Source organism: Oreochromis niloticus, unplaced genomic scaffold, assembly GCF_001858045.2.
Source record: "Oreochromis niloticus isolate F11D_XX unplaced genomic scaffold, O_niloticus_UMD_NMBU tig00000852_pilon, whole genome shotgun sequence".
NCBI lineage: Eukaryota > Metazoa > Chordata > Actinopteri > Cichliformes > Cichlidae > Oreochromis > Oreochromis niloticus.
In genome coordinates, this window is record NW_020327258.1 from 280,537 (window position 1) to 293,682 (window position 13,146).

At 40.9% G+C, this 13,146-nt stretch overlaps 2 gene segments (V, D, J or C); one reads left to right on the forward strand and one right to left on the reverse strand.

The window, feature by feature from the left end:
* The first annotated feature begins 3,495 nt into the window (after nucleotides 1-3,495).
* Nucleotides 3,496-4,058, forward strand: LOC112844716 (Ig kappa chain V region K-25-like). The segment is given in 2 exon segments: nucleotides 3,496-3,547; nucleotides 3,655-4,058. Coding segments are annotated over 2 exon segments (384 nt in total).
* Nucleotides 4,059-10,521: 6,463 nt separating this feature from the next.
* LOC112844722 (Ig kappa-b4 chain C region-like) lies at nucleotides 10,522-11,965 on the reverse strand. The segment is given in 3 exon segments: nucleotides 10,522-10,916; nucleotides 11,612-11,693; nucleotides 11,957-11,965. Coding segments are annotated over 3 exon segments (417 nt in total).
* Between the last annotated feature and the right edge of the window lie 1,181 nt (nucleotides 11,966-13,146).

A 13,146-nucleotide genomic window follows, 5' to 3' on the forward strand; every position in this document is an offset into this window, starting at 1 on the left:
TCAGATCAGTTTTTCTCCTTTGTAATTTTCTCATTCAATCATGCTGAAAAAACTTTATCTTGGAACTGTTCCTGATCTTTTAAATGTTTTATTGGCAAAGTCTAATCCAGACTTTCATTTCTTCAGTGTATCTTGACAGTAATAAAGTTTTTTTGATCTCTCTTGATGTTTGATTTAGTTTTTCAGCTGACTGATGATTTCCTGGACCTCATGCTAATACATGCAAGCTCATCTCATGAATTCAAAATATTTTATCTGTTGGGAAGCATTCATGTAATAAAGTGTTTTGCAGGTTACCTCTGTGGTGGCCATCTTGTTTTCCCAGTAAAAAGGAGGCCTGCCTCAATGGCAGCTCTTTTATAGGCCAGTCTGAATTGAGAAGGCGTGGTTTAGAGTATTTAAAGGGAGCAGGAAATGGATTGGGGGCCATTTTTAAGACGTTGCTGTCTGTATGTGTATGATATTGTCCAGAGGCAATAAAGCAGTTACTTCAGTTAAGACAGAGTGAAGTCTGATGTTTCCCTCACCGCATCTCTCTGCGCAACAGTGGTGTCAGGAGTGGGATTTGGTTACGCCTGTGAATGAGGGAGAGAATACGCTGAATGAGGGGTGTAGGACGTGGAAGAAACCGTGGGACAAGGAAAAGCCCCCTTGCTGACATGGACGAAAGAGAAGGTGGACAAACAATTGAGCCAGGTCCACCACCTGAAGGAGCAATGGCTGATGAGGATGATTTTGAACCAGTAGTACGACCTAAGCATACTGCAGTTGGTGTCGTGAGTAAAGAATTTTCTGAACCGGATATCTTTGATGAAATTAGAGAGTTTATGCGGCATTTGTTGTACTTCTTAAATAATAAAGCTTTTTATGAATCTCAATAAAAATATTTAAATGCTTTCAATCAGTGAAGGCAGATGTTTTTGTGTTATTTATTTTAAAGCAGTCAACTATTCTTTATCCCAGATAATCTATAAATTCTTCCTCTTTTACCAACTCTACGTCACTATAAATTAAACAACATAATATATGTTTTCAATCAAAATAGTTTTCACAGCAATGGGTCTGTGATCCAGTATCCATCCATCCATTCGCTTCCGCTTATCCTTTCCAGGGTCGCGGGGGGCGCTGGAGCCTATCCCAGCTGTGATCCAGTATTTTGTGTTTAATTTATATTTCTTGATTATTGTTATTCATGGTTTTAGTTCTCTTGATGTTATATTTTTTGTTCTAGCTTTTAGTTTCAGTCACTCTGTCTTCCCTGTGTTCCATATTTCATATCCAGTCAGTCTTGTCTCCACCTGCTGTGTCCCCTGGCAGCTCTGGAGAGTCTATCCAGCCATCAGCTCCACCTACTACACAACCACCAGGGCATCCGTCTGTGGCACCCACACCACAGGTGGCGTGGCTTCACTATGTGTTTAAGGACCTCTCTGCATTAAATCATTACTTAATATTAATAAGTGTGGTCCCATTGCTGGACATGGTCCAGGCTGTTGCAGTTTTTCCGTGTCCCGCCTCGGTTAGGGTGTTGCAGGAGTTCCTGGGGATGGTGATTTTTTTTTTATAATCGTTTCCCTCCCTGGGCCGCTCACCTGTTACAACCGCTCTACACTGCTTTAAAAGGTACAACGGCTAAAGACTCTGTTGACTGGTCCCCAGACCGCGTCTGTGCGTTTTCCGCGGCAAAGTTGGCGCCTTTTTCAGTCCCACGCTCCAAGACGCTGAGCGTAAGTACAGCGTTTTCGACAGAGAGTTGTTGGCTCTGCATCTCATTTTCGATCTTTAGTCAAGGGTCGCAGTTTTAACGCGTACGTTGACCATAAGCCTCTGACCTTCGCCATGTCCAAGGTTTCCGATCCTTGGAGCGCGCGCCAGCAGCGTCAGTTGGGGGCCATATCGGAGTTTACTAGGGACATTCAGCACGTGGCTGGTAAGTCCATCCTGGTCGCTGACTGTCTGTCCTGCGCGCTGGTCTCCCCAGTTTATGTCTATGCCACCATGCCCGCGGAGCAGACGTCCTCGCCCTACGTTCCTTGCAGATTGGCCTCATACTGGAAGACACGCCGGTGTGGGACGGCGGTCCGCATTTGCTTTGCGATGTGTCTACAGGTCGCCCGCGCCTGGTTGTTCCCCTTTCGTGGCGCTATCGTGTTTTCGACTCCATCCATGCCCTCACTCACACAGGCATATGGGCTTCGGTCAAGCTGGTGTTGAGAATAGATTCCTTAATATAGATCAGAGTTAAAGAGAATATAGTTTGTGATTTCTTGCAACATTATAATATTGCGGTTAATGGGTGTAAGAATACAAAATAGAAAATAGGCCTGGAATGGGAACAAAGAACTGAGGTACAGGACAGAAGGACAATCAACCCCCACCCCCAGGGCAGGAAGCAAGAGTTACTGAGAGTGAGGGGCAGACAAAGGGCAAATGGACACTACCTTAAAAGGAGATGGGGGTCAGGGTGTCAGCACCCTTGGCCACTGTACTAGTGTATTTCCATTGTGGGGGTGTTTACTGTAGGGGGGAGGAGACCAGAGGTTATAACTGTAACTGTTGTGTGGAGTTCTTTAGATCAGCCTTTAGCATAGGACTGCATAGGATGCAGTGTGCTGATCCCCAGATGCATCTGTAAGAATAATGGGTAATACAAGGATTGTGTAAAACATGGAAACATCTCAGTGTGATCTCTACCACTGTTTTGATGTCTCGGTGCCATCTCTCCGCTCCCCTGGAGGCTCCTTTTCTGTCCCTGGCCCCGTGCACCACTGCCTACCAGGCGTTTTTGTTCTGCGGTCGATGGGCTCTGCTCATTTTGTTTTTCTTCGGCATAACACCCACCAGCCCCCCTGAATTTTAATAATTTATTTTTGTTTTCAGAAGAGTGACCTTGTGTTAAGATGGACACTACGGATAATATTCATTACAGCTGATCAATTACTATTAACATCTATGAATAAATAAGCCATCCTGTTACACACTGAATGACTGGCAGCTGATCATTCAGTTATGATATTTACTCACCTATATAATTTCCTAAATTAGCCGTTGGGCCAACAAATTTATATTTCAATAAAAAGTATCAAATCAAAGTAAGAAAAAATTATTGATGATGTCAAACTTTCTGTTTCAATCTGTGATTTATCTGATAGGATTCTGGAGGGGCTAGAGCTATTCCCACCTGTCACAGGGATAGGGGCAGGTTACACATTAACTTCATCATCCATATGGAAATTGCAAATTAAAATTTGAGTAATTGTAAATATTGATTAATAAGAAATTTAGCAAAAACACAAAACACAAAAATTTCAGATAGAAAAAGCATGAAGGATTTCATTCTGTCAGTCAGATCATTTCCATAGAGAGGCACTTTGCATCAGCAGCACCATGCTCCAGTGCTCTGGGAGAGTTTATAGTCCTGAGAGTTGAACACTGGATGACTGACAGCTGTCCTTCATCACAACAGAAGCCACAGAAATCCTCCTCATCAAAAACATGACTTTGATCTGCGTCCTCATCTGGACTCTCCTCTGCTGCTGCTTCACAGGTAAAGTCCAGAGAATCAAACTCCTCTCCTCTATCAACATCTGTCCCTCTGAAATGAAGCCCACAAAACCATGAAGCTGCTTTATGTTTTTGTCTCTGTATCCTCAGAGTCCAGAGGACAGATCACAGTGACTCAGCCTGGAGCAGTGAGCTCTGCTGTGGGAGGAACTGTGAGCATCAAGTGTAGGACCAGTCAGAATGTTTATGTTTATAACAACAATCACCGTTTAGCCTGGTACCAAAAGGAAGATGGAGGAGTTCCTAAACTGTTCATTCACTCTGCTACCACTCGACAATCAGGGATTCCAGCTCGTTTTACAGGCAGTGGATCAAACTCTGACTTCACTCTGACCATCAGTGGAGTCCAGGCTGAAGATGCAGCAGTTTATTACTGTCAGAGTTTTCACTATCCTAACAATCAGGATGTGTTCACACAGTGAAAAACAGTCGTACAAAAACCTCCCTCAGTCAGACTGAACAGAAACTGAACTGACTGTTGCAGCTGGAAGATACTGCAGAGACTGATACAGTTCACTGAGGACACACACACACACACACACAAGCGCGCACACACACACACACACACACACACACACACACTAAAGTGATTCATCACAAATTTGTGTCCTACTGCTATCGCATACATGTTGTGTTCAACTTTCAAATGTATATTTAACCAAAGAACATTCGTGGGCCATTAACAGATACCAGGATAAGTCTTGTTCATGACCTTTGACCTTAGAGCAAACCACTTGTCAATAGAAAATTGTACTGGTAGTCAGTATAAGCTTTTAATGATATAAGTTTGCATATGATAGAATACTGTATGTTGACCTTTTGATGACTTAGACTGTTGTCCACTACAAGACTGTTTTATAAATTCTTTCTCACAGCGATAATAGCTGTTATTATTTCACTCCTGCCAGGAAGAGGAGAGCTGGACACTCTTATCTGACGCTCCCTAACAAGAAGAGAGGCTGCGTCCTTCTGTATCCCACAACACACATGCATACACCTAAATCACTCTTATCTTCACTCCCTACACACTAACTTTCCTCTGCCTATGAATAGACGTATTCACTGTTGTATTATTTTTGCATATAAATAAAGACAAGTGCAAGAACAGAGCGCGCATCACAGGGCCCCCACTCTGGTGTGAGCGTTCTGTGACCGCCCTTGTATACAAGTGAAAACCACAGTGTCTGTGTGTGTCTCTTCACTCTTAGACTCTCAGCTGAAGAAGTGTCATTTAGAATAAATCTCTTGACATTTATTTTGGTCCTTCGAGCCGGATCAGAAATATCAGAACTGTTATCTGTGACTCTGTTCCAGGATCTGGCATACTGTTTCCTGACGCCGTGGAGCCAGCACCGAAGTCTGTGCACAGCCCTCTTAGACGAGGCCGAAAGCCCTGGAATGTGTGAATTCGGGTCCAGGCCGGTGTTTTTAGTCTGGTCCACGGCGGCGGGATTCAGTCTGACGATCCGAATCACCAGTGAGACGTCTGAGAGGTGAGAAACACTACTTTGGTTAGGAATCGCCATAATGAACCGACAAATACAATAGGTTAGGAATCGCCATAATGAACCGACAAATAAAATAGGTTAGGAATCGCCATAATGAACCGAAAAATAAAATAGGTTAGGAATCGCCTTAATGAACCGACAAATAAAATAGGTTAGGAATCGCCATAAGGAACCGAATTAGACCTAGGTTGTAGAGGTAGCCGTAATTACTTCGTAACAAATTGTAAAAGCGCGCAAATGTCTATATGTGTGTATGTGTCTGGAAGTAAGTTGATTTTACAGCACAATACGCTGCTGAACTACTTCTATTTTATTTGTTTTCTTTGCTGAGGCTCACGTACTGGTGACAAATGAGAACGGTTGAGTTTTATCTCGTAAAACTGATACCGCTTCATTTTTTAGAAGTGAAGTAGAAGGGCGTATCAGCAACCACTCTGAAGTCAAGCGTGCCAGTGACAGCCCAGCAAAATCTTTGACAATGGGGAATAAACAAGCAAAATTAACACCTGATGAGGAATGTTTAGGAAAACAACACACCAAACAGTAATTATAGAGAGGAATGCATAGGGGAAGAGCAAGAGGTAGAGACAGACCTAGATGCACACCAAACAGTAATTATAGCACTACATGCTGGAAGTGTGGAAAAGAGGGACATTTTGCACGTGACTGTAAGAAACAAAGAAGACAGGGACTCAGAACACGGTAGTAGCTCAGGTGAAGAGAACAGTTCAGATTAGGAAGAACATAACAATCCCTCACCAAGTAAAATTAGAGATCCAAGTATAAGTTTAAAAAGGGCTGGAAACAGACCCAACTGAATGCATATAAATGCAAGAGGAATAAAGTTAAATAAAACAACTGTAATGTATTCAAATTGATAAAAGCAAGGATAACAACCTGTAAACTGGTATTAACAATGAAACATAGTTGGGATGAAGACCATGCCCAGAATGAATAGAATGAAAGAAAATACATAACTCACACAAACACATATTAAATGAAATAGAGATATGCATAAGGTATATTAAGGTTGTGTCATTGTTCAGCCAAGGAAAGTGTGTGAAAAGGAAAATGTCTCCAGCTTGGGAAAGGGTGAGACTGCAGCTCACCCTCAGCCCTTGGTGGACACAAATAAAATATAAATAAAATATTGTAATATACTGTTGCTGTTATATAAAAAGATAATAACATTAATAATAACATAATATTAATATGAAGAGGCACCTCAGTCAGCTATGATGTGAGGTGGATAATTGTTAAAAGTAGTCTGCATCAAGCTTAAGGTTTGCTCAAATTCAGTATAATGACATATGAGATGAAGAAAATAAAGAAAATATCTAAACTAATCAAGTGCATAGAGGCACTTGACCTGCTCGAAAACCTGTCATCCTAGATGAGACATTGCTGAAATATAGAGCACACCTATACTAACAACTAATAAGCTAAACCCTGTATACAACAGCTAAAGCTACAAAATTGAGAAGCTGAATTAAATACATGGTCACTGCTAAGCTGATGAGCAGGAGCTGCATAAGAACACATCAGAGGGAGGGAAACAAAGCTATTAAAGCTCAAACATGAAGCCGTCTGTGAGCTCAGTTTTTTCCCTCACGCTTCTGATTTGTCTTTGGCAGCAGACTTTTTGCATCCTGACTCGTGTGTAAAGCGTTCAAGCCATCAGTAACTTGTTTTTTGTTTTGTTGGGTTGAAAAATGAATAAATTTGTGATCATACTTGTGGATCATAGTGGCACATAATGATTAGGCATATGATTTACTAATGCAGATGTAATAACTTTATTCTAAAATTCAAGGAGAACAAACAAGAACAACATCTTCAGTTGTGTCTTGTTGTTGTTCTCTGTGCAGTGTGCTGAGTTTTGTTTTTTGTTTCTTTTGTTTTTTGAAATGTTGCTTGAGTGATGAGTACTGTAACTTCTGAAGTAGCTCTCACCATGTGTCCTTGATGATGATAAGTCCAGAGCCAGCTGAGAGCTGGGTTGTCTGTTTTTTGTTTTGAAATGTAATTTTTGTTTTGAAAAATAAAAAAAAAAGGGGGGGAGGTTTTGTGTTTCTCAGCGAAGAACAACTACAATTTCATTTTCTGTTTTTGAGAAAGGAGAATTTATAACAATAATAATAATAATAATAAAACAAAGAGTGATGTTTTGCTTAAGTGTTGAAGCAGGCTAATACTGCAACATACGGTCTAGTGCATGATCCGCGAGCAATAAATGAAATCATCTTATTTATCTTTAAATAAACTCCAATTATGGAGACTTGAAGTCACATGCTCAGGGCACACCCTCAGGTGAAGGCAGAAAGCTACTAAACAAAGAAAAGAAGCTATAGAAAATGCGCCACAGCCACAAACTAAGCATTCATATTCTTTCTAACTCTTAGTGAGCCTGAGTTATGACCTTGGCTCCCTGTTTTTCTGCTTCCACCAAAGGTGGGGGTGACGCTCCCGTGGCATGTGCTCTGTTCTTTTTACTATCACAAAGAGGAAAAAAAAGAGAGAGAGGCCCCTACTGTCTGAATACAATATTCTTTTCATAACTCGGCAGTATGAAATGTCATGAAACAGTGTAACTCACTCACAGTAAATCAGCAGTATAGGATAATACAAACCTATCTAATAAATCTAATGATTTTCACATTCTTTTAACTCAGAAGTATGATGTGGCCTACAGCAGTATCATGATTCACTCATTTTGATTATAGGTATAATGTAATATATAACAGCATAATAATCTCACAACTGCTACAAGCACATTTGCCTTTCTTAACACACGCGAGAGAAAGGCAACTGTTGAGAAAATGCTCTTTTGGGTGAGACAGTCCCAGAGGCCTTGCATGCAAGCTACTAACACACATACATGCAATGAAGAACAGCTTACACTACAGCACACACTATACATGCGCCTATATCTCTCATTAGTGTTAAAACAGGGAAAACTTAATAGTTTTGTTATCAAATGCTGAAGTTTATCCACCACTAACAAATAAACTCTCTGGGTTGCAGGACAACAACTTCAAAAAGAACGACACTGGTATGACCAACCAGTGATGAAACAACAAATTTAGTGGTTAAGAGTCAAATTGTGAGATGTTTTCTGCTGATTGAATCATACAAGTGATTACTGAAGGAAGGAAAATTCCTTTTTTGTGCCTTTAAACGTGATCTTATGAATTTTAACATGTACCTGTGTTGTCCTGTCAGCTTGGTGGGTTATGAGTTGATTATATTGTGAGGAAAAAAAAAAAAGGGGGGGGAGAGAAGGCTGACACAGGGCCTGGCCCGGTGTTTCTCCCCTCTCTGAATCACACAGCCAAAACAACATCATTTTCCCGTTCGTCTGTTTTTGTTTTGTTTTTGTTTTTTCTCTTTATGTTTGATTACAGGCTGCTTTGCCGGCCCTGAAAGCCGAAGCTGACCTGGACTCCTGCTCTCCCCTCTACCATCTCTGACCCTGACCCTGACCAAATGCTGCAGCAGCTGGACCCATAACAACAATCTAAAAATGTCAACAGTGCTGCAGGAAAGCGATCTCATGCAGCAGAGACGGAGAACGTTAAATCCAAGGCCCGTTTCACTACACGGGGGAGATTTCCAGACAGCTTCAGCTGACAGAGCTGTGACGAGACGCCCATTAAGCCCGAATGAAAAGTAAGGCCGAGCAAAAGAATGCTGACCTTGATAACTTTGCATTTAACACTGTGCAGGACAGTGATGGACCAACACGGATGATCGGGCAGCAGAAGAAAGGGCGTGCCAGAGACAGGAGGAGCAACTGAGGTCAAAAGGCACCTCAGAATGGACAAAACACAGAAGAAGAAAGGACTGCCCCAATTGGGGCCAAAACCAGGACAGACTGAACTTTGAGCAGCAGCAGCAGCAGCAATGGTCGCAACCGGACTGAAAAGGAGGAGGGCAGGACCCCAGGGCACGCTTCAGGCCGTGGTTTACCCAAAACACCAGAACAGGAAAGTGATAAACACGCCAACATACACAAACATACACATCTACACACACTGACTCAGAATGAAGAGAAACACACACCTGAACAGACGTGCACTTGTTGATTGAGTGAGAAATGACACACACACACATCAGACAATGTACACTCATCAAACATGACTGACGCCCTGAACGCCTTGAGACAGATCCAGCAGGCCCAAAATCAGGCCTATGTAAATAATACAAGTGACTGCTAAAAAGACTACTACTGCCTTTTCACTGTGCAATACTTTTTGTTAAAAACCAATGGTGCAATAGACTTCAATACTTGAAATACTTGAAATACTTGCAATTCCTTTGTATTCTTATTCTTATTTATTCTATTTATCCCTTTTTGTATTTTTATTTTTATTTTGGGTTTTTGTAACATGTATCCTGCCATGTCTAAAACTCATGATTAACCGTATAATTGTTTCCACTGTTGCTGCATACATAGCCGTGACAAATGATGATGATGACCCCGACCTGTTGGAACATGAAGACTTTGTGTGATTAATGATGATGTGACAGAAAATGTACAACAAGATGTTACATACTGATATCTCACTTCAAAGTTATACTGACAACAGGAGGGAATGTCAATAGAAAATTGTACTTAGTAGTCAGTATAAGCTTTTAATGATATAAGTTTGCATATGATAGAATACTGTATGTTGACCTTTTGATGACTTAGACTGTTGTCCACTGCAAGACTGTTTTATAAATTCTTTCTCACAGCGATAATAGCTGAACAAGCAGGAAGAGGAGAGCTGGACACTTTTATCTGACGCTCCCTAACAAGAAGAGAGGCTGCGTCCTTCTGAATCTCACAACACACACACATACACCTCAACCACTCTTATCTTCACTCCCTACGCACTAACTTTCCTCTGCCTATGAATAGACGTATTCACTGTTGTATTATTTTTGCATATAAATAAAGACAAGTGCAAGAACAGAGCGCGCATCACAGGGCCCCCACTCTGGTGTGAGCGTTCTGTGACCGCCCTTGTATACAAGTGAAAACCACAGCGTCTGTGTGTGTCTCTTCACTCTTAGACTCTCAGCTGAAGAAGTGTCATTTAGAATAAATCTCTTGACACCACTGAATCTATATCAAGATAAAATAATCTGAATCCAAAAATCTGAAAATGTTCCTGATCAGTGAGGGTCAAAATAAAAACAACACACCTGTGAATTTAAGATTTCAGCCTGTGTTTTATTTTACCAGTGTAAAATAAAGACATCATGTTGGAGTGCAGAGTTGGTCTAAAATCTTGTGAATGAAAATTAAAAATATATTCATCAAGTGCAGGTTTGTAGATTTTGAATAAAATAAAATGTCTGATTCAACCAAAATTCACTTTGCAAAACATCTTTATTACCTAAAACATGAATGTTGTCATTATGAGAAAGAAAATAACAGTTTTAGTCTTTATTTGTCCTTAAAAAAGAAAGATGGAGAGACAGTTACAGAGTTGAGAATGAGAGCATTAAACCAGTATCAGGTTGAGTCAGGTCAGGACTGGGAACACTGGACTCTCCTCAGTGGCTCTGAGACCAGAGTCTGGCAGCCCTGGGTGGCCTCACAGGTCACAGAGCCCACCTTCATCCAGCGGTCTGCAGGGAGCCTCAGGGTGCTGCTCCAGCTGTAGAGGCCATCATTCTGCAGCACCACGGGGCTCCTGCTCTCCTCCCAGCTGATGCTGCCACTGCCATCCACCTTCCAGGACAGCCTCCAGTCTGACGGGAAGCCCTTGTTGGCCAGACATGTGATTGTTGCAGTCCCCTGCTGTAGCTCCTCACTGGAGGGGGGCAACACTGTCAGGACGGGACGGGTATCACCTAGGAGACACCAATCAGCTTAGAGCACAGGGAGCACACAGCTGTCAATCAAACCACAGACAGTCGGACACCTTTACTGTAAGAGCTGATTTTCCCCATTAAGAAGTTTCTGTCAGGTGTTTTTTCTGCTCCACCAGTCATTCACTCACACATTATTTCACTTCCCTTTAAGAAACCTCTCATGCATATCAGCACAGAGAGAATCATCACACAGTTTGACCTGAAATATGTTCAAACTACACTGGAAATAAAAGAAGCAGATGTGGCAACATTTATAAAACAAGTTTAAAATTATCAAAATTGTTTGTGACTTACATTAATTTTAACTGGAAAGAAAAAAATAGAATATATATTTTTAGCAACACAAAATGCTCTTCATGTATATCTAAAGCAGTTTTTAAAATTCAAACAAACTCTAAATAATTTCAAACAATAGTTAACAAACTAAAATCAACAGAGATCATATTTATATTTCTTTTGATTTTTTCCAATTGTAATTTGACTGAAATGTAGACATAACACTTTGACAGAGCAGATCTGAATCACCCTCCATGGCATAAGAGGATAATTCAAAATTCCAGCATCAAACTTGTTGTAAATTTTCAAGCTTTTCTCTCATTCAAAAATCAGAAAGGAAATTGTTGGATGATCTGCAGTAAAAAATAATATTTGATAGTAAACCAGAATCAACTTACTTCCAACATCCAGCCTGGTTCCTCCACCAAAAGTCCACCACAGTGACACAAACTCATTGAGGCGCCGTACAAAAACCTCTGACTGTAGAGACACGGCTCTCTGACTGTCAGACTGAACTAAAACTACAAGCCCTCAAAATTCAAACATTAAAACTGTAAATTAAAAACAAATCTTCCTCACTAGTATTCTAATGTTTTAAAATTATTAAAATGTATTTTTAATATTCAGTAAATATTCATAATTATACTTAAAAAATAGATTTTTCCTGCCTCACCCAGTAGACAAGTAGAATAAAATTAAGAGAAAAAAGCTTTGAAAATAAAACAGGTTTAAGTGTGACTTACTTCCAACATTCAGTCTGGTTCCTCCACCAAAAGTCCACCACAGTGATACAAACTCATTGAGCCGCCGTACAAAAACCTCTGACTGTAGAGAGACACGGCTCTCTGACTCTGAAACAAACAAACTCAATAAAATAATTCACTGTTTGCACAGCAGCCATGACTCAGCTGATATGACTCCTTCAAATAACATTATACAAAGTTTCCTCAAACACAGTTAGATCCATATGTTTTTGGACAGTGACACATTTTTACAATTTTACTTTGTACATCAACACAGTGGAATCTGACTTAAACAATTAGGATGTGACTGAAGTGCAGACCTTCAAGGGCCACAAAACTCCTTATCCTTTAAGGGCATGAGGAGTTTTTGGAGTTAGATTTTTTTAACAGCTGTTTAGGAATCAGCAATATTTAGACATGGTCCTCCATTTTCAGTGGCCAACAATTAATTGGACAAATAAAGATAATCTCAAGCAAAATCCACCCATCCATCTATCCATTGTAGGAATGTTTAGCTTATTTTAGAGTTTAGACATGTAGGAATGTTTAGTTTGTTTTAGAGTTTAGAAATGTGTTAGATAGAATGTAGAATTATTGTAGAGACACTGACACTGCCCTCAATATAATAAAGGCCTGATTGTGTCGTGAGTTTAGAAGTAGATTTGTAACTTGATAACTGTGGTCTGGAGGGGAGATGGTATTTATGGCCCCTAGGAAGAGACACACACCCACAGTGTTTTAACTGATATACTCACACATCCACATGCACACTCACTCACGTGCACTCACACATACACACAGGTAAGCACATACATTCACTCTCGTGCACACACAGGCACTCACGTGCTCGTGCACATAGACACAGACACAGAGTTTCCAGCACACCATGGGGGATTTATGATGGGCTCGCCTCTATAAAGCTGGCTGGAACTAACAAAGGGGTGAAGATCTTTACAGAGGGACACCGGCCTCGTCTTCCCTTCTAGGAGTGCATGCTTAAATGAAGATGAATAAAGATGAATAAAGATTTTCTAAGAATAACTACTGAAGTTCCGGTGCCGTTTCTGGATCCCTCTGACGAATCTACGAACCGGGGTAAAACTGATTTTGTAACAGTTTTGGTGCCGTGAAACCCGGGATTCGCTCGAGGCCCAGAGAGGAATTGGCAGAGCTGAGATCGTGAAACGAGG